Source organism: Symphalangus syndactylus, chromosome 13, assembly GCF_028878055.3.
Source record: "Symphalangus syndactylus isolate Jambi chromosome 13, NHGRI_mSymSyn1-v2.1_pri, whole genome shotgun sequence".
Lineage (NCBI taxonomy): Eukaryota > Metazoa > Chordata > Mammalia > Primates > Hylobatidae > Symphalangus > Symphalangus syndactylus.
The window spans coordinates 30,367,390-30,392,341 of record NC_072435.2 but is presented as its reverse complement, the minus strand read 5'-3'; the positions used below and the strand labels follow the sequence as shown (position 1 = coordinate 30,392,341).

At 48.7% G+C, this 24,952-nt stretch overlaps 2 protein-coding genes across 3 annotated transcripts; one reads left to right on the top strand and one right to left on the bottom strand.

The window, feature by feature from the left end:
• Nucleotides 1-766: 766 nt before the first annotated feature.
• On the top strand, nt 767-3,283 carry TPRX2 (tetrapeptide repeat homeobox 2). 2 transcript variants are annotated; one of them, XM_055239258.1, is made up of 3 exons: nt 767-803; nt 1,668-1,837; nt 2,970-3,283. In XM_055239258.1, exons 1-3 carry the CDS (start codon nt 779-781, stop codon nt 3,126-3,128), a joined length of 354 nt encoding a protein of 117 aa, XP_055095233.1. In that variant the 5' UTR covers nt 767-778; the 3' UTR covers nt 3,129-3,283. The 2 variants fall into 2 exon arrangements, with proteins under 2 accessions (XP_055095233.1, XP_055095232.1); XM_055239257.1 differs by having other exon boundaries at nt 2,354-3,283.
• A 7,795-nt stretch (nt 3,284-11,078) lies between these two features.
• SULT2A1 (sulfotransferase family 2A member 1) lies at nt 11,079-24,283 on the bottom strand. Its single transcript, XM_055237877.1, has 6 exons — nt 24,090-24,283; nt 21,557-21,765; nt 20,078-20,204; nt 17,049-17,143; nt 15,258-15,435; nt 11,079-12,180 (listed from the first exon to the last, which is right to left on the bottom strand). The coding sequence occupies exons 1-6, from the start codon at nt 24,223-24,225 to the stop codon at nt 12,068-12,070; spliced, it is 858 nt and encodes a 285-aa protein (XP_055093852.1). The 5' UTR covers nt 24,226-24,283; the 3' UTR covers nt 11,079-12,067.
• Between the last annotated feature and the right edge of the window lie 669 nt (nt 24,284-24,952).

Genomic DNA, 24,952 nt, shown 5'->3' with positions numbered 1-24,952 from the left:
ATGAGTCATTTTTAGCTCCCTGGATCATAAGCCTTGTCAATCTCCTTGACCCCTGAACCATGTGGGTCCTGCTATGAGGAGACGAGGGCAGCCAGGGGTCTGACACAGCAGATGCACCTCTGAGGGACCTGACTTGTGTGAACCAAGGTCATGGGTCGCCTGCATACATCAGCAGCGGTCCATGGAAACGTCCATCAGACCTGTGTCCCCTCCTGGTTGGGGGAGCAGGTAACTTCAAGAATGAATAGTAGGGGCCAGAGTGGTCTCAAAGGACAAAAGAGGAGGCCGTGGGGTCATCCAGGAGGGAGGGATGGTGGCTGAACAAGGTGGGCAGCCCGGGACCCAGGAGGAGTGGGTAGACTCGCTGGCATTGATCATGTGGGGCCCCAGCCCTGGGAAGGAACAAGGATGACTCCTGGGGGCTGGCTGGCAGTGCCTCTCCTGAGATGGGGACCCCAACCACAGGTCACGATGTTGACTCCCCCAACCAAACCCGCGTGGAATGCCACCTCGCCTGGGCTAGGGCCCATGAGGGTGAAACCAAGGCTGTGTTGCCCACTGAGGTTCCCCAGCTCCTGGCACAGCTCGGCAGGCAGTACCTGATCAGTGATGAAGGATTAATCCATCATTCAACTCCTCCAGGGGGCGGGACTGCAGGGCAGGGTGGGAAGGGGAGGGTCCCGGCAGGGTGGGCCAGGGTGGGCACAGCAGAGAAGTGATTTAAGAGCCAAGCCCTTGTCAGTACACACTTATGTTTGAGAACAGATCAGGACTCAGGATGCAAGACCCTGGTCATCTCCAAGGTGAGCGGGGACAGGGGTGTGAGGGGTCTGGGTTGATCCTGTGGCTGAGGCTGCAGAGTGCAGATCTGAGCAGCTAGAGAAGGGCTGGGCCTGTGCGGGCGGCTTCCTGTCCTGCAGAGTGGGGAGAACTTAGTGGTGTCTGGGAAATGAAAATTCATGCAGCTGGGCGCAGCCTCTCACGCCTGTGATCCCAGCTCTTTGGGAGGCCAAGGTGGGAGGATCACTTGAGCCCACGACTCTGAAAACAGCCAGGCTAACGTAGTGGGGACCCGTCTTTATCAAAAATCCAAAAATTACCCAGGGGTGGTGGGGCACACCTGTGGTCCCAGCTACTCGGGAGACCAAGGCGGGGGTTGCTTGAGCCCAGGAAGTGGAGGCTGCCTTGAGCCGTGATCACATCACTGCACTCCAGCCTGGGTGACAGAGCGAGATCCCCTCCAAGAAAAAAAAAGAAGGAAAGAAATGAAACCATGCAATAGAGTGGAGCAGAGGACTGGGCAGGTGGCGGCGCCCCTGCAAGTGTCAGGGTCCCTATAACCCTTGGATGGGAGGGGATGGGGCAGCTGGGGAGGGCTGAGCAGGCCTGAGGCAGCCCCATCTACTCCGAGGTGAGGGGCCTATGCTGCTTGCCTTCCCTTCTGTGGGGTCCCTAACAATGCAGGAGCTATTATCATGCCCATTTCCTAGATGTGGACCCTGAGGCCCAGAGAGGTGCAAGGTCCGGTCTGGATACCAGGCTGCTATCCACGGTGCCGCCCCAGCCCACACTGCCTGGGCTCCTGGCCTGGCGCAGGGGACAGGGTCCCTAGGGGGGCCGGGGGGCTGCCTGGGAGCTTCTCTGACCTGTTTCCTTCTCGCCCCCAGGCCGTCCCCTGGCCCCGGACCCTCCAAGGAGACAGCGGCAGGAGCGCACGGTCTACACTGAAAGCCAGCAGAAAGTGCTAGAAGGTTGCTTTCAGGAGGACCAGTACCCGAACTACGACAAGCGACTGAATCTGGCGGAGACACTCGGCCTCAAGGAGCAACAACTGCAGGTCTGACCCCCACCCCCACCCCGCCCGCCCCAGTCACCCCAAGGAGCCTCCCCACCGCTGTCACTCACCGGGGCCTGGCCCGCCCGGCCACCTCCCGCTTTGCCACGCAAGGGGTCCCGCCAGTGTAGACCCGGGCTGTATCCTGAGTCCTGTTCCAACTCTATGCTAGCCCAAACCCGCCCACACGATCGGCCCAGGCTGTTCCCCACGGGGTCTCCCGGTGTCCGGACCTCAGGCCCCCCTGAGAACCCGCGGTCCCTCCCCTCGAACCCTCCCTGGCCCCCGGGCTCCTGGGCGGCAGACCCCGCTCCTCCCCTCCCACCCCACCCTCCTCCCCCTCCTTTCCCCTCCCTCTCCCCTCCCTTCTCCAGGCCTGGGAGCCGGGGGCCCTCATATGGTGGGTGCGGGTGGGGGTGAACACAGGGAGAGTTTTGAGGCCGGCGCCGCCCCCGAGCGGCTCACTGGGCCGTGCGAGCCCCTCCTTCACACCTTCTCCCTGTCCCCTCTGTCCTCCAGGTGTGGTTCAAGAATCGCCGCGCCAAACTAGCTCGGGTGCGGCGGCTCCAGCAGCGGCTCCAGCAGCAGCCCCAGCGCGTCCCTGGGCGGAGAGGCCGAGGAGCCCGCGCTGCGCCGCTAGTCCCTGCAGCCTTCGCCCCCGTCCCTGGGAGTCCTGAGTTCCCGCAGGGCAGGGGTTCCTGGATCTCCCCTCAGCCGGGACCCTGGGGAGTCCTCCCAGCAGCAGAACCCAAGATCTACAGCCTCCACCGGACCTGGGGTGGCCCTGAGTGTGGAACACAGGAGGGCCTCAAGGCTGCCCGGGGTCCAGGCCCTGGCCCAATCCCAGCCCCTATCCCAGGCCCAGCCCAGATCCCAGGCCCAATCCCAGGCCCAGCCCCGAATTTAGGCCCAATGTCAGGACCACTCTCAGGCTGGATCCCAGGTCCAATCCCAGCCCCCATCTCAGGCCCAGGCCCAATCCCAGACCCAGTCCTAGGCCGAGCCCTGATGCCAGGCCCAGGATCACTCCCAACCCTAGCCCCAGGCGCCTTGTGGCCTCAGAGCCAATATGCCTCCAACTTGTCGCCAGACAGCCAGTTATTCCCTGACTTCACGGAGCTGCTCCCGCTCCTAGACCCGTTCGAGGAATCCTCACTCTCCACCACGACATCTCAGTACAAAGAGGAGGATGGCTCCGTGGACAAAAATCACTCAAGCCCCAGGTCATTACTGGATTTATAGGGGGCCTGTGTCTGCAAAGTTCTTCAGATCCCAGAGGGCCTGGAGTGGCTGATCGACACTGCTGGTGACTTTCTGCAGTGAATGCACCACCCTTTACCCACCCTGCTGCAGGTGGACGTTTGCTGTCTTCGCTGTGCAGCCATCACAGGTGACTCTGCTGTGAAAGTGCCTGCCTCTCATTTGAATTGAGCCTGAGCATTTCTCTGCGAGACTGGAGTCGCTGCTCACTGGGATATTTGGCATTAGTGGATGCAGCTTGAGAGCTTTGTAAAGGGCTTTTCCCAGCTCTCCTTCTGGTCAACGTCCTCCCCAACACTGAGGATTGTGAGACTTTTTAATGTTTGTCGATCCAATGACTTGTGGTTTTGTTGTGGTTGTAATATCCATTTCCCTGGTGATTGAGAGATTGAGAAATTCTCATATGGGCATTAGGCATTTTCAAATAGTGACTATTTTTAGTTTTTTGAATTTTTTCTTATTTGTATTAAATAGTGACTATTCATGGTCTTTTTGGCCCATTTTTTGTAGTTGATTTCTTTTTTTTTTTTTTTTTTTTTTTTTTTTTTGAGGCGGAGTCTCGCTCTGCCGCCCAGGCTGGAGTGCAGTGGCACAATCTCGGCTCACTGCAAGCTCCGCCTCCCGGGTTCACGCCATTCTCCTGCCTCAGCCTCTCCGAGTAGCTGGGACTACAGGCGCCCGCCACCACGCCCGGCTGATTTTTTTTTATATTTTTAGTAGAGACAGGGTTTCACCGTGGTCTCGATCTCCTGACCTCGTGATCCGCCCGCCTCGGCCTCCCAAAGTGCTGGGATTACAAGCGTGAGCCACCGCGCCTGGCCTGTAGTTGATTTCTTTACAAATGTTTATAATTTTTTTTTTTTGAGTCAGAGCCTTGCTCTGCCACCCAGGCTATAGTGCAGTGGCACGATCTTGGCTCACTGCAACCTCTGCTTCCAGGGTTCAAGTGATTCTCTAGAGTCTCAGCCTCCTGAGTAGCTGGGACTACAGGTGCCCGCCACTGTGCCTGGCTAATTGTTGTATTTTTAGTAGAGATGGGGTTTCACCATGTTGGCCAGGCTGGTCTTGAACTCCTGACCTCAGCCTCCCAAAGTGCTGGGATTACAGGTGTGAGCCACTGTACCCAGCCACGATGTTTTAAAATAAAACTCCATTGGGAGCTAATATTCTGCGAGGATCTCCTATTCTGTGGCTTGTCTTCCTGCTTTTGTTAAGTAGATCACTGTGCATAGCATTCAAAACATTCATCAGCAGATTGATACTTTAGTAGAAGAAAAAACCCAATTTAAAAATTAGACTTGATGGACAAAAACTGTAATGAAAATTTATTTTTTTTTTTGAGACAGGGTCTCACTCTGTCATCCATGCTGGAGTGCAGTGGTGCCATCTTGGCTCACTGCAACCTCCGCCTCCCAGGTTCAAGTGATTCTCCTACTTCAGCCTCCTGACTTGCTGGAACTACAGGTGTGGGCCACCACACCCGGCTAATTTTTGTATTTTTTGTAGAGATAAGGTTTCTCCATGTTGCCCAGAGTTGAGCTTTCAAGTTTCTTCAAGAAAATTGTTGGAATTTTAATTGGAATGACATGAAATTTATAAATGTTTTTGGGAGAAATTGAAATTTTTATAAAGTCTAGTTGACTTAGTACTTATTTATATTCATTTAATCGGTGTTTTACAAAGGTTCTTCATGAAATGTTGTTATTGTTATTATTATTATTTTTCTGACAGAGTCTCGCTCTGTTGCCCAGGCCCGAGTGCATTGGTACAATCTTGGCTCACTGCAACCTCTGCCTCCCAGGTTCAAGTGATTATCTTGCTCCGGCCTCCTGAGTAGCTGGGATTACTGGGATTACAGTCGCACACCACCATACCCGGCTAATTTTTGTATTTTTAGTAGAGATGGGGTTTCACCGTGTTGGCCAGGCTGGTCTTGAACTCCTGACCTCAGGTGATCCACCCCCGTCGGCCTCCCAAAGTGCTGAGATTACAGGCGCGAGCCACCGCGCCTGGCTGAAATGTTATTATTTAATCACAGAGCTCTTGCATGCATCTTTCTGTAGATTTATTTCTTGTACTTCATTTTTATTATTGTCTGATATTTTACATGGTATTTTAAATTTCTTATTTTTAAAAAATATGTTTGTCTTGTACATAGGATTCAGTTGATCTGTTTATTTTGTTTCCAGGAACCTAGTTCAATTCTTTTGAATTCTCATAACTTATCTGGACATTGTAAATTTAAAAATGAATAAAAGTTCATGGTTACTTTGTGGACATTGATTCCTGCTAAGCCGACGAGTGCCCCCTCCTCAGCACTCCACACCCCTCTCCGCGTCTCGCTTCCTCTGCCGCCCCCTAGTGGCCGTCCTGGCCCTGGGTCTCCCCACAGCGGGTTCTCTGACCCTGCCTGTCCTGGTCCCGTTTAGCAAATGCTCTAATCCTCTTAGGCCAGGCCAGCCTCAGCAAAGCAGAAAGAGAATTAGATCAGATGTTGGGGGAAGGGAGGACGGCTGTGCTTGTGTGCGGGGGACAGACTTCCAGGATGTAATGAAAGCTCCTCCTTATCTAGCCGACCCTGGTAGTAAAATACACACAAAAACACTGAAACTTCACACCAGCCAGACTCTGACAGTGTGGGAAGAGTAGGGAGGAATCTAATCCATCTATTGTAGGTGAGGGAGCCGCTGTGGACATTCTGGGGGCATGGGGGAGGGGTGGTCCAGTCTGACTGTAGATTCAGAATCACATCCTGGGCCTGGGGGAGGGACAGTGGTGCTCCAGGGCCCTGCAGGCATATCAGTGAATGGAAAATGGATTAGTTTATTAATGAAGATGGAATTTGCATGTGCCCTGATTAGCTGAATAGAAAGTGAATGGATTAAGTAGAACAGAATTCCTCTCTTTTCCATCTCCTCAATTCTTCTTTTTTTTGGATACAGGATTTCGCTCTGTCACCCAGGCTGGAGTGCAGTGGTGCAATCTCGGCTCACTGCAACCTCCGCCTCCCTGGTTCAAGCGATTCTGCTGCCCCAGACTCCCGAGGAGCTGGGATTACAGGTGACCCCCACCACGCCCGGCTAATTTTTATATTTTTAGTAGAGACGGGGTTTCACTATTTGCCAGGCTGATCTGAAACTCCTGACCTCAGGTGATCCACCTGCCTCGGCCTCCCAAAGTGCTGGGATTACAGGCATGAGTCACCAGGCGGGGCTACGGATTAGTTTGTTAATGAATGAAGATGGAGTTTGCATGTGCCCTGATTAGCTGAATAGAAAGTGAATGGATTAACTAGAACAGAATTGTTCTCTCTTTAATCTCCTCAATTCTTGTTTTTGGAGACAGGGTCTCGCTCTGTCACCCAGGCTGGACTGCAGTGATGCAATCTCGGGCTCACTGCAACCTCCACCTCCTGGGTTCACGCTATTCTCCTGCCTCAGCCTCCCGAGTAGCTGGGACTACAGGCGCCCGCCACCACGCCCGCTAATTTTTTGTATTTTTAGTAGAGACGGGGTTTCACCGTGTTAGCCAAGATGGTCACTATCTCCTGACCTCGTGGTCCACCTGCTTGGCCTCCCAAAGTGTTGGGATTGCAGGCATAAGCCACCGTGCCTGGCATTTTTGTATATTTTGTAGAGATGGGGTTTCACCATGTTTTCCAGGCTGGTTTTGAACTCCTGACCTCATGTGATCCTCCTGCCTCAGCCTCTCAAAGTGCTGGGATTATAAAGTGTGTGAGCCACCGCGCCGGGCCAAAACCTCTTGCTTTAACACCCCGCTTCATCCTAGGTCGCTGGATCTAGTTTCTGATTTTCTTTTTTCTTTTTCTTTTTCTTTTCTTTTTTTTTTTTTTTTGAGATGGAGTTTTGCTATTTTTGCCCAGGCTGGAGTGCAATGGCATGGTCTAGGCTCACTGCAAACTCCACCTCCTGGGTTCAAGCGATTCTCCTGCCTCAGCCTCACGAGTAGTTTGGATTACAGGCGCCTGCCACCACGCCCAGCTATTTTTTTTTTTTTTTTTTGTAATTTTAGTAGAGCAGGGTTTCACCATGTTGGCGAGACTGGTCTCGAACTCCTGACCTCAGGTGATTCACCCGCCTCGGCCTCCCAAAGTGCTGGGATTACAGGCATGAGCCACCGCACCCGGCCTGATTTTCTTTCCTTTTTTTTTTGAGACGGGGTCTCACTCTGTCACCTAGGCTGGTGTACAGTGGTGTGATCATAGCTCACTGCAACCCTGAACTCTTGGGCTCAAGCAGTCTTCCCATCCCAACCTCCCTAGTGGTTGTGCCTACAGGCATGTGCCACCAAGCCAGGCTAATTTTTAATTTTTTTCCTGTAGAGATGGGGTCTTGCTATGTTGCCTGGGCTGGTCTCGAACTCCTGGGCTCAAGCGATCCTCCCATCCAGCTTCCTAAAGCACTGGGATTATAGGTTTGAACTACGGCGCCTGGCCTGCCTCATCTCTTAAAAAAAAAATAGTGAGGTTGGTGGGGTGGGGCACCAGTACGTTTTAAAGCTCTGAGGCAATTCCAACGTGCAAAGCTTGAGTACTGCTGTTCTCGCTCAAATCCCTGCCATGGAGTAGACAAACTTCCGGGAGTTGATGCCTAACTGTCATTATTAAGAAGACACCAAAGCCAGCTGTGGTGGCTCACGCCCGTCATCCCAGCACTTTGGGAGGCCGAGGTGGGCGGATCACCTAAGTTCAGGAGTTTGAGACCAGCCTGGTCAACATGATGAAACCCCCTCTCTACTAAAAATACAAAAATTAGCCGAGCATGGTGGCAGGTGCCTGTAATCCCAGTTACTCGGGAGGCTGAGGCAGGAGAATTACTTGAACCCAGGAGGTGGAGGCTTCAGTGGCCAGGATTGCGCCACTGCGCTCCAGCCTGGGTGACAGAGCGAGACTCTGTCTCAAAAAACAAAACAAAACAAAACAAAAACTTTATTTTAGTAAAAGAAAACTCAAAATCGCCTTATCTGATTGTCCCTTTCACAGTAATCCACCTAGATAAAATCAAATGCCATAAAGAGAAAGATGTGAATGGTTGTTATTTTATTTATTTATTTATTTTTGAGATGGAGTTTCGCTCTTGTTGTCCAGGCTGGAATGCAGTGGCTTGATCTTGGCTCACCGCAACCTCTGCCTCCTGGTTCAAGTGATTCTCCTGCCTCAGCCTCTCAAGTAGCTGAGATTACAGGCATGAGCCACCATGCCCAGCTAATTTTTGTATTTTCAGTAGAGACAGGGTTTCTCCATGTTGGTCAGGCTGGTCTCCAACTCCCGACCTCAGGTTATCTGCCCGCCTTGGCTCCCAAAGTGCTGGGATTACAGGCATGAGCCACTGCACCCAGCCTGTGAATGGTCATTATTTTTATACCAAATAAATATAGTAGCCACCAGTAAATTCATTAGTTAAAAAGCGTTTTTGGCTGGGCATGGTGGCTCACGCCTGTAATCCCAGCACTTTGGGAAGCTGAGGTGGGTGGATCACGAGGTCAGGAGATCGAGACCATCCTGGCTAACACGGTGAAACCCCATCTCTACTAAAAATACAAAAAATTAGCCAGGCATGGTGGCGGGCACCTGTAGTCCCAGCTACTTGGGAGGCTGAGGGAGGAGAATCACTTGAACCGGGGAGGTGGAGGTTGCAGTGAGCTGAGATTGTGCCACTTCACTCCAGCCTGGGTGACAGAGATTCCGTCTAAAAAAAAAAAAAAAAAAAAAAACAGTTTTCAAGGCCAGGTAGGGAGGTGGCTCATGCTTTCTAATCTCGGGAAGCCGAGGTGGAAGGATGGACTCAACCCAGAAGTTCGAGACTGGCCTGGGCAACACAGTAAGACCCCGTCTCTGCAAAAAATTAAAAAATTGGCGAGGTGTGGTGGCATTACCTGTGGTGCCAGCTACTTGGAAGGCTGAGGCTGGAGGATCACTTGAGCCTGGGAGGTGGAAGCTGCAGTGAGCTGTGGTGGTATCACTGCACTCCAGCCTGGATGACACAGCAAGACCCTGTCTCAAAAAAGTTTTTTTTCCAAACTCCCATTGTAACAGACTGTTTCTGCCGGGTGCAGTGGCTCACGCCTGTAATCACAACACTTTCAGAGGCTGAGGTGGGTGGATCACTTGAGGTCAGGGATTTGAGACCAGCCTGGCCAACACGGTGAAAACCCGTTTCTACTGAAAATACAAAAATTAGCCTGGCATGGTGGCTGGCGCCTGTAGTCCCAGCTAGTTGGTAGGCTGAGGCAGGAGAATCGCTTGAATCCGGGAGGCGGAAGTTGCAATGAGCTGAGATCGTGCCACTGCACTCCAGCCTGGACGACAGAGCAAGACTCCATCTCAAGAAAATCCCCCCAAAACAACAAAAAACCCCAGACTGCTTCCCTGAAATTCTTCTAAAGAAAATGCCTGACAGGAAATAACTTAAGGATATTGTGGGTTTTTATTGTTGTTACTTCGAGATGCAGTTGTATCCCTAGAGACACAGTGGGGTCAGATCAGAGATGGGGTTCGTTCAGGGGCACCCCCAGAACTGGGAGAGTCCTTGGCTTCCACATACCTGTTGTGATGCTCCGTGGCCACCAGGGGGCAACAATACATCACTGTTCCAGCCCAGGGAGCGGCCAGCCAGAGCTTGGTCCTGGGGTGTCCCAGGAGCCACCTAGACCAGATGGTTCCTTCCATACAGGGGACCTCCAGGTGGGATGGAGGAGAGACACCCCACATTCAAGTGGGAGAAAAACATGGAAAAGACACAGAGGCAACATTATATTTCTTTCCACTTGTGTAATTTAAGCTAAAGCCAAACAGCTAGAAAAGATAATACTTTTTTTTTTTTTGGAGACAGAATCTTGCTCTGTTGCTCAGGCTGGAGTGCAGTGATAGGCTCATAACTCACTGCAAGCTCCGCCTCCCGGGTTCACGCCATTCTCCCGCCTCAGCCTCCCGAGTAGCTGGGACTACAGGCACCTGCCACCATGCCCGGCTAATTTTTGTATTTTTAGTAGAGACGGGGTTTCACCATGTTGGCCAGGCTGGTCTCAAACTCCTGAGCTCAAGTGATCCACCTGCCTTGGCCTCTCAAAGTGCTGGGATCACAGGCGTGAGCCACCTTACCCGGACTTCTTGTTGTGGTTTTAATTTATATTTCTCTAGAGGCAAATGATGCAAAACATCGTTTCATGTGCTGATTTGCCATCCCTGTGTCCTCTTTGGTGAAATGTTTGTTCAAATCTTTTATTCTTTTTTTTTTTAAAAGATTATTTGTTTAATCCTGGGTTTTAGGAGTTCTTTATGTATTCTAGAAGCAAGTCCATTGCCAGATATGAGATTTACAAGTACTTCCTCTCCACCTCTGGTTTATCTTTTTGTTTTCTCATTTTGTTTTGAGATGGAGTCTCGCTCTGTTGCCCAGGCTGGAATGTAGTGGCACAATCTCAGCTCACTGCAACCTCCGCCACCACATCTGGCTAATTTTTGTATTTTTAGTAGAGACGGGGTTTTACCATGTTGGCCAGACTGGTCTTGAACTCCTGAGCTCAAGTGATCCACCTACCTCTGCCTCCCAAAGTGCTGGGATTACAGGCATGAGCCACCACACCTGGCCTATCTTTTCATTCTCTTTATAGGTTCTTTGGTTCTTTTGTGGAACAAGACTTTAGTTTTTTTATTTTTTATTTTCGAGACGGAGTCTCCCTCTGTTGCCCAGGCTGGAGTGCAATGATATGATCTCAGCTCACTGCAACCTCCATCTCCCAGGTTCAAGCAGTTCTCATGCCTCAGCCTCCCGAGTAGCTGGGATTACAGGCATGTGCCATCATGCCCAGCTAATTTTTGTATTTTTAGAGACAGGGCTTCACTATGTTGGCCAGCCTGGTCTCCAACTCCTGACCTCAAGTGATCCGCCCTCCTTGGCCTCCCAAAGTGCTGGGATTACAGGCGTGAGCCACTGCACCTGGCCTTATGTAAGTTTTAAAAGTCTCCATAAACACCATTTATTGTATATGGTTTACCAACACAGAGCAAGAGGATAAAATTAGATTGGGAATTACACTCCTTAAGATCAGAGTGATAATAAATTGTGGAGATACATGTGATGAAAAGAAATGGAAACTTAATTGCCGCTGTAATTTTATTTCTTATTTTTATTACTAATTTTTGCTCTAAAATCTGTCACTGTAGCTATTTCTTATTTTTATTAAAAAATGTTTAGACATCCTTTTAGGTAGTACATACATTATTCCTGTAGCATTCTGTAAACTGGAAATATCGCAAGCATTTAAAAAAGTCTGGGATCCCACGACTCAGCTCACCGCAACCTTTACATCCCAGGGCTTTGAACCCTGGTTCATCTGAACCCTAGTCACTTCTTTTTTTTTGAGACCATCTCTCTCTGTCGCCCAGGCTGGAGTGCAGTGGTGCAATCTTGGCTCATTGCAACCTCCACCTCCTGAGTTCAAGCGATTCTCCTGCCTCAGCCTCCCGAGTAGCTGGGACTATAGGCGCCCACCACCACACCCAGCTAATTTTTGTATTTTTAGTAGAGACGGGGTTTCACCATGTTGGCCAGGATGGTGTCGATCTCCTGACCCCGTGATCCTCCCCCACCCCCCCGACCTCCCAAAGTGCTGGGATTACAGGCATGAGCCAAAGCGACCGGCTAATTTTTCTTGTTTTTTGTATTTTTAGTAGAGATGGGGTTTCACCGTGTTAGGCAGGATGGTCTCAATCTCCTGACCTCGTGATCCGCCCGTCTCGGCCTCCCATAGTGCTGGGATTACAGGCATGAACCACCGTGCCTGGCCAACCCTGGTAACTTTTAACAAGGAAGGGATGAGAGATGCAGAGGTTTGATATTTAAGGTTTCAGGATAAAATAGTAAGTCTTATGCAATGACCCCAGTCAGGTACATGTACAAGGACAGGAGAATCAATGTCATTCTCCATATAAGACCCAGAGTGTTTTGGACGTTATTCCCATGGGAACAGCTCTCGAGGAAGATCTGCCATCTTCTCTTGGAACAGTTTATCAAAGGCTTCAGCTTGGGCCACTGTGAGGTGATTTTTCCAATCCCCAGATATACCTGGAAACATGAAGCAGAAACTCAGGTCAGATCACACATCTCCTTGGCCTGTCCCCACCAGGCACCTGACATGGACATTGTAGCTAACATAGCAGAATGGCCGTTGGTTCGTGGTGGGCCTTTATCCTGCCTGGTCACATAGTTATTCACCTAGCTGGAAACAATTTCCTATCTTCTCCTCTCTCCCATCCATCCTGTATACAATTCCTCAGCAATGTATATCATCTGATATGTCCAGAATCGAGTCACGTCTCACCACCTCTATTTCTACTACATTGACTCAAGCCAACATCATTTTTCACCTGGATTATTAGAGTACACTTGTGACTGGTCTCTGCTTTTTTTTTTTTTTTTTGTGGAGACAGAGTCTTGCTGTACCCCCAGGCTGGAATGCAGTAGCGCGATCTCGGCTCACTGCAACCTCCGCCTCCCAAGTTCAAGCGGTTCTCGTGCGCCTCAGCCTCCCGAATAGCTGGGATTATAGGCGCCTGCCACCACGCCTGGCTAATTTTTGTATTTTTAGTAGAGATGGGGTTTTGCCATGTTGGCCATGCTGGTCTCGAACTCCTGACCTTAGGTGATCCGCCCACCTCAGCCTCCCAAAATGCTGGGATTACAGGCGTGAGCCACCACGCCCGGCCCGGTCTCTGCTTTCATAAGTTCTCTTTCATAAGTTAGTCTCAGCATGGCAGCCCTCATGATCCCGGATCATGCCACTTCTCTGCTCAGATTCTCCGAGGACTCTCGGTTTCACTCAAGTACAAGCGCTGGAGGCGCTAACAGGGCTCCAGGTGATCCAGCCCCTGTGGCTTCTCTGAGCTCATCCCCTAAAACCACCCTCTCCATCACTCTACTCACACGGGGACTTCTGATTCTGCCTCAAACGTGGCAGGCATCCCCGCTCCTCAGACTATTGACGTCCCACGCTCCTTCTCCTTGGAACGCTGCTGTCTCAGATTGGCCCATGACTTGCCTATTTGCCTCTTTCAAGTCTCTGTTCCAGTTCGAGTTTCTCAGCGAGGTTCTCTCTCACCACCCAATTTAGAGGTCACTCCCTATCCTTGCTGTATTTTACCTCATAACACATATCACGTAGGACAGGTTCTGTGTATTTTCCTTCTGTGGTGTATGTGTATGGTATGTATCCCTAATGTAGATAAGTTATACAAAGTCTCAACATTTACTTTTTTTGTTTTTTTGAGATGGAGTCTTGCTGTGTCACCCAGGAAGAGGTACAGTGCTGTAATCTCGGCTCACTGCAACCTCTGCCTCCTGGGTTCAAGCGATTCTCATGTTTCAGCCCCCCACCAAGTAGCTGGGACTGCAGGTGTGCGCCACCACACACGGCTAATTTTTGTATTTTTAGTAGAGACAGAGTTTCACCATGTTGCCCACGTTGGTCTCGAACTCCTGAGCTCAAGTGGTCCGCTTGCCTTGGTCTCTCAAAGTGCTGGGATTACAGGCGTGAGCCACCGTACTTGGCCAACGTTTACTTTTACGATTGCCCAAGACTCTGGGTCTTTTGAAGGATTTAATTCTTTTCTTCCACGGAAGGCCGTCCCAGATGTATTAGAACTGTAGGATTTTGGAAAAATTGATTCTTTTTTTTGAGCCGGAGTTTCACTCTTGTTGCCCAGGCTGGAGTGCAAATGGCAGGATCTCGGCTCACTGCAACCTCCTCCTCCCAGGTTCAAGTGATTGTCCTGCCTCAGCCTCCTGAGTAGCTGGGATTACAGGCACCCACCACCACGCTCGGCTAATTTTTTGCATTTTTAGTAGAGACGGGGTTTCTCCATGTTAGCCAGGCTGGTCTCGAACTCCTGACCTCAGGTGATCCACCTGCCTTGGCCTCCCAAAGTGCTGGGATTACAAGCATGAGCCACCGCACCTGGCCCTGGAAAAATGGATTCTTTCACCCCATGCAATTGACATTTCCGTTCATCTTGGCACCTTACACCGTGTGATAGCAAAGTCTCTCTTCTCTCCCTTTTCCAGGTGAGGCATTCCTTCGCACATTTCTTCATCCAGGACAGATCTCTTTTTTTTTTTTTTTTTTTTTTTTTTTTGAGACGGAGTCTTGCTCTGTCGCCCAGGCTGGAGCGCAGTGGCACGATCTCGGCTCACTGCAAGCTCCGCCTCCCGGGTTCACGCCATTCTCCTGCCTCAGCCTCCCAAGTAGCTGGGACCACAGGCGCCGGCCACCACGCTCAGCTAATTTTTTGTATTTTTAGTACAGACGGGGTTTCACCGTGTTAGCCAGGATGGTCTCGATCTCCTGACCTCGTGATCCGCCTGCCTCGGCCTCCCAAAGTGCTGGGATTACAGGCGTGAGCCACCGTGCCTGGCCCATCCAGGACAGATCTCTATGCTAACTCACCAGTGGGGCAGCCGCACTGGCCATCCCCAAACCCGTCCTTGTCCTCGTTTCTCAGGTGAATCGCAGCTTGTAGGTCTAGCAAGTGTTGCTAGTTAACCTGCTCACTGTTTGTAGAATGGATAATGCTCGTATCACATTCTGAGGAAAGAGAATCTGAATGACCTCACGTAAGTCCGATAACCTCCCAGGCGGAACCAATTTTTCCCACGTGCCTACAGCCCACATCAGTACCACAAGAAGAGGCTCCCTGATGAGGCCACGGGAGAAGTGTTCTGGGTGATGAGCAGTTAAAGCTGATAAATTGGCTGGGCACCATGGCTCATGCCTGTAATCCTAGCACTTTGGGAGGCCCAGGCGGGTGGATCACAAGGTCAGGAGATCGAGACCAGCCTAGCTAAGATGGTGAAACCCCGTCTTTACTAAAGGTACAAAAATTAGCTGGGCATGGTGGTGTGTGCCTGGAATCCCAGCTACTCGGGAGGCTGAGGCAGAAGAATCCCTTGAATCCTGGAGGCGGATGTTACAGTGAGCTGAGATCGCACCACTGCACTCCAGCCTGGGCGACAGAGCAAGACTCCATCTCGGAAAAAAAAAAAAAAAAAAAGCACTCTTTCATCTCAACTGTTAGCACCCAGTTGTGACCATAGGCATGCGTGCTGTGTATTCTGGTATATTTGGAAACCAAAGGATTTTCTTTTACCTTTTCTCAGAAGTTGTGCTTTGTCCACTACATAATCAACACTTAGGAGGGAATAATTGGACATCTTGTTTTCTTTCATGCTCTGAAAGGAGCTGTTCTTGAGAATTAAGTTCAGTTCTTCAGGTTCTAACGTCTTTCCCAGGAATTGACAGATCTTCTCTACGGTTCTTCTTGTGTCCTAAAAAAGAAAAATCAAGAGAGAGGATACGAAAGAGAAAGACAAGGCTGGGCGCGGTGGTTCATGCCTGTAATCCCAGCACTCTGGGAGGCTGAGGCGGTTGGATCACTTGAGATCAGGAGTTCGAGACTAGCCTGGCCAACATGGTGAAACCCAATCTCTACTAAAAATACAAAAATTAGCAGGGCGTGGTGGTGGGCGCCGGTAATGCCAGCTACTTGGGAGGCTGGGGGAGGAGAGTTGCTTGAACCCGGGAGGTGGAGGGTGCAGTTAGCTGAGATCACGCCACTGCACTCCAGCCTGGTGAGGGAGTGAGACCTTGTCAAAAAAAAACACACACACACAAGAAAAGACAATAGAAAAAAGTAAGATGAGAAGGAGGGAACTGCAGAATGAGGAGGAGGAGGAAGAAGAGAGGAACAACATGCAGATGTGAGAAGAGATTGAGTTGAATGCAATTAGGAGAAAGAAAGAAAAAAAGGTAAAGAAGAGAGGGCATGAAGTATGTAAAAGATGCAAGGATGGGTTGGGCGCCGTGGCTCCTGCCTGTAATTCCAGCGCTTTGGGAGGCTAAGGCAGGCCGATCACTTGAGTCCGGGAGTTTTAGACCAGCCCGGGCCATATAGTGAGACCCTGTCTCTACAAAAAATACAAAAATTAACGCTTGGTTATCAGCAGCACCATAGGTCTCGCCCAGAGAAATTTTTACATACACCAGTGCTAGCAGGAGACACCACACTCTGCCTCAATGCGTGGAATATGCTCCTTATTTTTATTTTTAGAGCCGGAGTCTTGCTCTGCTGCCCCAGGCTGGAGTGCAGTGGTGCGATCATAGCTCACTGCAGCCTCGAATTAATGGGCTTAAGTAATTCCTCTGGCCTTGGCTTCCCGAGTAGCTGGAGTTAGAAGTGTGCACCCCCATATCTGGCTAATTTTTTTTTCTTTTGTAGACTGGAGTCTTGCTGTTTTGTAGACTGGAGTCTTGCTGGTCTCAAACTCCTGGCCTCAAGTGATTCTCCCACCTTGGCTTTCCAAAGTGCTGGGATTACAAGTGTGAGCCACTGTACCCGGTGCCAAAAAAGCTCTCTAGATTTTTTTTTTTTTTGAGACAGAGTCGTGCTCTGTCACCCAGGCTAGAGTGCAGTGGCACGATCTCGGCATGTCGGCTCACTGCAAACTCCACCTCCCAGGTTCAAGTGATTCTCCTGCCTCAGCCTCCCGAGTAGCTGGGATTACAGGCACTCACCACTGCACCCGGCTAATTTTTGTATTTGTAGTAGAGATGGGGTTTTATCATCTTGTCCAGGCTGGCCTTGAATCCTGACCTTGTTATCCACCCACCTCGGCCTCCCAAAGTGCTGGGATTACAGGCGTGAGCCAACGTGACTGGCTTAGATGTTTTAAGACAAAATAAGGAGCATGAAGCTTGGGCAAGGGTCAACCGGAAACAGGGCAAGGAAGACCAGGGAGTTAAGCCCACGCTTTGTGATTCTTCACCAGGCTCCACTTTAACTGAGAGGGTGGAATGAAGACACAGCGGGACGGAGGGAATTTAAGGAAAGTAAGGATGGTGGTGAGAGGATGTGCACTGACCCTAAAAATGATGGGATTACCTGTTTCAGCTCCTCATAACTCAGTAACAGGAAGTTTTTCTCCTCTCTCATGGGCATCCAGCCATGAATGTGGTCAAACCATGACCCATATACCACTGCATGGGGTGGCAGAAAAAGTGATAGGTTACAAATTTTGTGAGAGCAGGCATCCAATCTATTATGTTCACTCCCCCACCGGCTTGTTAATGTATGATTGACAAATAAAACTTGAATGAAACTTGGTCAAAGGGGACCAACAAATGGTATATATTTACAGTATATAACAGATGTTTTGATATATGCATACACTGTGGAATGACAGTGTATTAGTCAGTTTTCACACTGCTATGAAGAACTGCCCAAGACTGGGTAATTGACAAAGGACAGCGGTCTAATTGACTCACAGTTCAGCGTGGCTGGGGGACAGGAAAGTTACAATCATGGAGGAAGGGGAAGCAAGGCAACTTCCTCACAAGGTGGCAGGAGGGAGAAGTGAGTGCCAGCAGGGGAAATGCCAGACACTTATAATACCATCAGATCTCAAATGTGGCACGTATACGCCATGGAATACTATGCAGCCATAAAAAAGGATGAGTTCATGTCCTTTGTAGGGACATGGATGAAGCTGGAAACCATCATTCTGAGCAAACTATCACAAGGACAGAAAACCAAACACCGCATGTTCTCACTCACAGGTGGGAACTGAACAATGAGAACCCTTGGACACAGGGCGGGGAACATCACACACCGGGGCCTGTCATGGAGTAGGGGGAGGGGGGAGGGATAGCATTAGGAGATATACCTAATGTAAATGACGAGTTAATGGGTGCAGCACACCAACACGGCACATGTATACATATGTAACAAACCTGCACGTTGTGCACATGTACCGTAGAACTTAAAGTATAATAATTAAAAAAAATAAAAAAAAAAAAACCTAGGCCGGGCGCGGTGGCTCACGCCTGTAATCCCAGCACTTTGGGAGGCCGAGGCGGGCGGATCACAAGGTCAGGAGATCGAGACCATCCTGGCTAACACAGTGAAACCCCATCTCTACTAAAAATACAGAAAAATTAGCCGGGCGTGGTGGTGGAAGCATGTAGTCCCAGCTACTCAGGAGGCTGAGGCAGGAGAATGGCATGAACCTGGGAGGCGGAGCTTGCAGTGAGCTGAGATCGCGCCACTGCACTCCAGACTGGGTGACAGAGCAAGACTCTGTCTCAAAAAAAAAAAAAAAAAACCTAAAGCTCTAATAAATAAATAAAACCATCAGATCTCGTGAAAACTCACTCACTGTCATGAGAACAGCATGGGGGAAACCACTGCTATGATCCAGTCACTTCCCACCAGGTCCCTCCTATAACATATGAGGATTATGGGGATTACAATTCGAGATGAGATTTGGGTGGGGACACAAAGCCTAACCATGTCAGACAGAATCAAGCTAATTAACATATTCATTTCCTCATATACTTGCCATTTTTTGTCAGGGCAGTGAGAACATTTAAGATGGTCTCCCTTAGCAATTGTCAAGTATGGAATACATTATTATTATTATTATTGACACAGAGTCTCACTCTGTCACCCAGGCTGTAGTGCCATGGAGCGATCTCGGCTCGCTGCAACCTCTGCCTCCTAGATTCAAGAGATTCTCTTGCCTTAGCCTTCCAAGTAGCTGAGACTACAGGCACATGCCACCACACTCGGCTAATTTTTTGTACTTTTAGTAGAGATGGGGCTTTGCCATGTTGGCCAGGCTGGTCTTGAACTCCTGACCTCAGGTGATCCACCTGCCTCGGGCTCCCAAAGTGCTGAGACCAGAATGAAGATATTCATCAAGATGGTTGGACTTAATTAATAATTAGAGATAGGAAAGTGGTGAGGGGCCTAGGGGAGTGGGATGGGAAAAGAGGATGCTTATGAAATATTAGACTCATGCTAACCTTTGCGTGAGGGTTGGAGTAAGATAAACCACATGCAGTTTGGGCCGTGGAAGAAAGGTATCAAATTTTTTTTTTTGAGATGGAGTTTTGATTTTGTTGCCCAGGCTGGGGTGCAGTGGCAGGATCTTGGCTCACTGCCACCTCTGCCTCCGGGGTTCAAGCAATTCTAGTGCCTCAGCCTCCTGAGTAGCTGGGATTACAGGCACCCACCACCACGCCCAGCTAATTTTTTGTATTTTTAGTAGAGATAGTTTCATTATGTTGGTCAGGCTGGTCTCGAACTCCTGATCTCAGGTGATCCACCTGCCTTGGCCTCCCAAAGTGCTGGGATTACAGGCATGAGCCACCATGGCCGGCTAATTTTTTGTATTTTTAGTAGAGACGGGGGTTTCATTATGTTGGCTAGGTTGGTCTCGAACTCCTGACTTCAGGTAATCCACCCGCCTTGGCCTCCCAAAGTGTTGGGATTACAGGTGTGAGCCACTGCGCCCGGCCAGAAAGGTGTTCAAATTTGAGCATACTGAATTAGAGGCATTGGTGGCTCTCTCTAATGGAGGTATCTGTAGCTGGTGTATTGCTGAGAGACATCACAGCTGAGATAGAGGCTCAGAGGGTTTTGAGATCAATTGCAAAATGGAAAGTACTGAAAAAGCCCAGAAATTCTGCATAACTAAATGTATAGTGATCCTAGAGTCACGCAAACAGTTCTGAGACAGATAGAAACAGAATATTAAGGGGGTTTTGGAAAGAGGCATCAGAAAAAAATGGCGTAAGGTCAGGATTATGTTGTCCCAGAAGCCAGTGAAAAGCTAACTTCCAGAAATCTACACATTAGGAGAGTAGAGGAGAATATAAGTTTCCTGTGCTAGTATTGGAGGCTCTAGTGACTTAGAAAATAGCTAGGATGGTTTATCATGGGGCAAGCTGAGGGGCCGGCTAGAGTTCTGCTGCTATGCGGGAGAGTAAGTGAACTTAGCAGGTTTGGCCTCCAGGGGTGGTTGGAGCCTTTCAACCCATGGGTTGGTGAGACGTAAAGATGTGAGGCTGGGTGTCAAATGAGGTCGGATAGAAGACTCCAAGCACCCCCATATTTTGCAAAACACTCACCAGTTCCTTGACAAAACCATTCAAAATATTGTTCCCATGACTTTGGTTTCTTAACAAACTTCATGTGATTCCAGAAAAAATAACCAGACACCAAAACATCTCTGGGATTTCTCATGAGATAAATCACCTTAAATGGAAAAATGGGAGAATGAAAAATCAATACAGTCAATCCTCACTCTTTTTGATCTTCACAAAAATGGAAAAAAAGCCAATTCTTGGATAATGCCTAATAGTATCAATGAATTCTTTTAACAAATTACTTACTGCATTCACTAATCAAATTTAACGTGCCTATGAAGTAGTCACTGCACTGGGAATATATCAACGGAAGAAGGAAGCATCGTTCCTTGCCTCTGGGATATTACAGTCTGCTCACAATGGGAAGAACATGGAAGGTTTCCAAAGGTGAGTGATGTATATTTGTGTACTATGGTTTAAAGATCATTAACAGGAGAATGAATTCATAAATTAAGCTACATTCATAGATATATAGCAATATTATCCATATACAACGCCCAAGATCATGGATAAATTTCAGAGATATTACTTTGTCCTTTGGGCCAGGCATGGTGGCTCATGCCTGTAATCCCAGCACTTTGGGAGGCCGAATCACTCAAGGTCAGGGGTTCGAGACCAGCCTGGCCAACATAGTGAAACCCTGTGTCTACTAAAAATACAAAAATTAGCCAGGCATGGTGGCTCACACCTCTAGTCCCAGCTACTCAGGAGGCTGAAGCAGGAGAATCACTTGAACCTGGGGAGGTGGAGGTTGCAGCGAGCCGAGATCGCACCAATGCACTCCAGCCTGGGTGACAGAATGAGACTCTGTCTCAAAAATAATAATAATGATAATAATTCACACACCAATAAACACCTTCCAGGAAAGTATGATTCTAGAAGCAGTCTGAGCCATGCGAGGTCCTGGATATGCCTTGTCCCTCTCGTGATCACCCCTCAGCCCCATAGGAGATGCATAAGGCTGCTGATACCAACACATATTTACACACAGTAAGACAAAGTGGGTACAGAGCCCAGTCATGGCACCGGGGAAGTCACCCTGGATACAGGCATTGATTGATGAACATGCTGCTTCCCATAGGAACACCTCTGCGTCTTTTATGTGGCAGGAGGCATTTGCTGAATTCAGATTGGCTAATTAATTTTTAGGGCAACCAAAGGCGGTTATCTAGTATATAATATGGCTATACATTCTGATTGGGCTTAGAACCTGGTTTTCTAAGATTCTGGCTTATTGTTTCACCCTATCTCTGGTTTAAATCTGGCTGGGGTAATCTGTGGAATGGTCTATGGACAGTTCTGGGAGCAGCCACATAGGTGTCACCTAATACGGAATCTCAAGTCTCAATAACACAGACCTGTTGAAGGAGAATGCATTTCAGCAAGATCTCCAGATGACTTATAGGCACATCAGTGTTTGAAAGGCATTGATCAAACACGTCTTAACCATTATGCACTGACCTTGGCCTTGGAACTGAAGAAAGACTTGGGGAATAACTGGATGGGGAGGTGGGATGAGAAGAAACGTGGACCCTCCTGTTCATTGAGTGCTTTATACCCAATCTCACTCTCTACCCAGGGTGATCGCTCCCAGATGGGCACAGATTGGATCCACTTGGGGTCCCCCTTGGAGTGAATGAGGCAGAGAATCTCAGCCAACCAGTTTGTTCCTGGAAAAAGAAGGAAAAAAATATAAAATGTACCATCTCAGCCAGACACGGTGGCTCACGCCTATAATCCCAGCACTTTGGGAGGCCGAGGCAGGTGATCATGAGGTCAGGGGTTCAAGACTAGCCTGGCCAAGATGGTAAAACCCCCTCTCTACTAAAAATACAAAAATTAGCCAGGTGTGGTGGCAGGCGCCTATAATCCCAGCTTCTTGGGAGGCTGAGGCATAGAATTGCTTGAACCTGGGAGGCGGAGGTTGCAGTGAGCCGAGATCGTGCCACTGCACTCCAGCCTGGGCAACAGAGTGAGACTCAGTCTCAAAAAAAAAAAAAACAACAACAACAAAGTACCATCTCAACCTTAATTAATTAATTAATTAATTAATTTATTTTGAGACAGTGTCTTGCTCTGTCGCCCAGGCTGGAGTGCAGTGGCGTGATCTCGACTCACTGCAAGCTGTGTGTCCCGGGTTCATGCCATTCTCCTGCCTCAGCCTCCCGAGTAGCTGGGACCACAGGCGCCCACCACCATGCCCGGCTGATTTTTTTAAAAAATATTTTTAGTAGAGACGGGGTTTCACCGTGTTAGCCAGGATGGTCTCGATCTCCTGACCTCGTGATCTGCCTGACTCGGCCTCCCAAAGTGCTGGGATTACAGGCGTGAGCCACTGCGCCCGGCCATTTTTTTTTTTTTTTTTTTTTTTTTTTTTTTTAGTGATGAGATCTCCCTCTGTAGCCCAGGCTAGAGTGCAGTGGTGCAATTATAGCCCACTGCAGCCTTGAACTCTGGGGCTCAAGTGATCCTCGTACTTCGGCCTCCTGCTTCAGCCTCCCAAGTATCTGAGACCTCAGGCATGTGCCATTGTACTGGGCTAATTTTTTAAAAAAATTTTATTGTAGAGACCAGGCCTTGCTATGTTGCCCAGGCTGGTCTTGAACTCTTGACCTCAAGCGATCTGCCTATCTTGCCCTCCCAAAGCACTGGGATTGCAGGCGTGAGCCACTGCAGCCAGCTCTCAACCACTTTTTTTTTTTTTTTTTTGAGACAGAGTCTTGCTCTGTCGCCCAGGTTGGAGTGCAGTGGCATGATTTTGGCTCACTGCCACCTCCATCTCCTGGGTTCAAGTGATTGTCTTGGTCAGCCTCCCGAGTAGCTAGAACTACAGACGTGCGCCACAGCGCCTGGCTAATTTTTGTATTTTTAGTAGAGACGGGGTTTTGCCATGTTGGCCAGGCTGGTCTCGAACTCCTGACCTCAGGCAATCCACCTGCCTTGACCTCCCAAAGTGCTGGGATTACAGGTATGAGCCACCATGCCCAGCCTGTCAACCACTTTTACAGTTTTGTAGTGTTAAGTGTTAAGTATGTTCCCAGTGCTGCTCAACCAATCTCCAGAGGATTTTTGTGTTGCAAAACCGAAACTCTATGCAGAGCCAGCACCAACTCCCCATTTGCCCTTCTCTTCAGCCCCTGGCAGCCACCACTGTAGTTTCTGTTTCTATGCACTTGATCACTCTAGGTACCTTATGTAGGTGGAATCACACAGTATTTGTATTTTTGTGACTGGCTTATTTCATTTAGCATGATGTCCTTGATGTTTATCGCTGTTGTATCATGCATCAGAATTTTCTTCCTTCTCAAGGATCAGTAACATTCCATTATATCTATATACCACATTTGCTTATTCACTCACCTGTCAGTGGATATCTGGGTTGCTTCCATCTTTTGGCTATTTGTTGAAATCCCTCTTATTACGTTCCCATTGCTCTTGGCCTCTCAGGGCCATGCCATTCCAATGTCTTCAGCCTCAATCCTCACCCCACCTGCAGTGCTCTTACCACCCTCCGCCCACAGACCTGCTCCCAGAGACATGTGATCCTCATCTTTCAGCCCCTTGAGATTGCCTGGCTCTTTTGTGGTTCCTGGCCATTGCCCTGATGATTCTCCCATCTGAAAATAACCCTCCCCACCAAGTAATTTCATACTCATTCTTTCCATTTCCATTTCAATGCTATTTCTTCTTTCAGGACATCACTGGTCATCCTCAGCCATCCTCCCTCCCACTGCCACCAAACAAACACCTGTATTTGCCTTGGGATTCACTCCTGTGGATTTTCCTAATACCTTAGATTGCCCCGCTGAACACTTATCCTACTGTGTAATTTCCTGACTAAATCCTTTTCTCTGATTGTCAATGGTGTAGGGCATTCCTCTCTTCCCCTTAAAGCATTGTACACTGTCTGACATAAAGGAAGAACTCCAATCATGCACTGAATGGACAGGAACACAACCACAGCCTTTCTCAGTTCGCGATTCTGCCTCCTTACCTGATTTGGGGTAAGTCAATATTATTACATCTTCATCCGTTATCACGAACTCATCACGTACTTTTCTTAAGGTTTCGGATCTGAAACCCATAGTAGGGAAAGCTACGCCTTCAAACCATAAGAAATCGTCCGACATGATGATGACCTCTTCCTGCGTGGTGTTAGGGTTTCAACTGTAGCCACCGCTGGAGGCTGTGGCAGCTACCGGCAGATCAGCTTTTACAGCAAGGATAAAACGATCTTTAACCTTGTCCCAGCATGTCACATGTTTGTTGTAAAGTTTACTTGCTGATAAAGAGAGGTATAATGTGACCCATACTCAAAAGATTGAAGATATTGAGCAATCATGAACTTATCTAGAGACCATTTTAGGGGTCATCTGAGCTTGCGTTCATGAGAGTGAACTGCAAGATCAAATAACAAACACGAGGACAAATATTTTTTTTGATAATATGGGTGAATTTATTTCTTAAGGTTTGAGTGCAAACTTAAAAACAAGAACAAAGCTTTTCATCAAGAATAAACACAAAATCTAAATAATCCTGCAATCGTGCATTTTAACAGAAAGTACAAATATGAATACATTACAATTTGTAACTGCATTTAAAAATTAAAATATGTCTCTCCAAATCCAAAAGACCATACAATCTTTATCTGTTCTCATCTTGTTACGTTAGAAACATTTGTCATACGCTATCAGGAAAATATAGGCAAGACTTGATCAAAGAAACATTATTCTCCCTGAGACTTTTTGAATCATTTATCTGTATTTCTGAAATATCACACAATTATACCTCCACTCTAGAGAAAAAAAGAGTAAGTACAAATATCAGAAATGTACATATTGTAGTAAACTTTTAAAG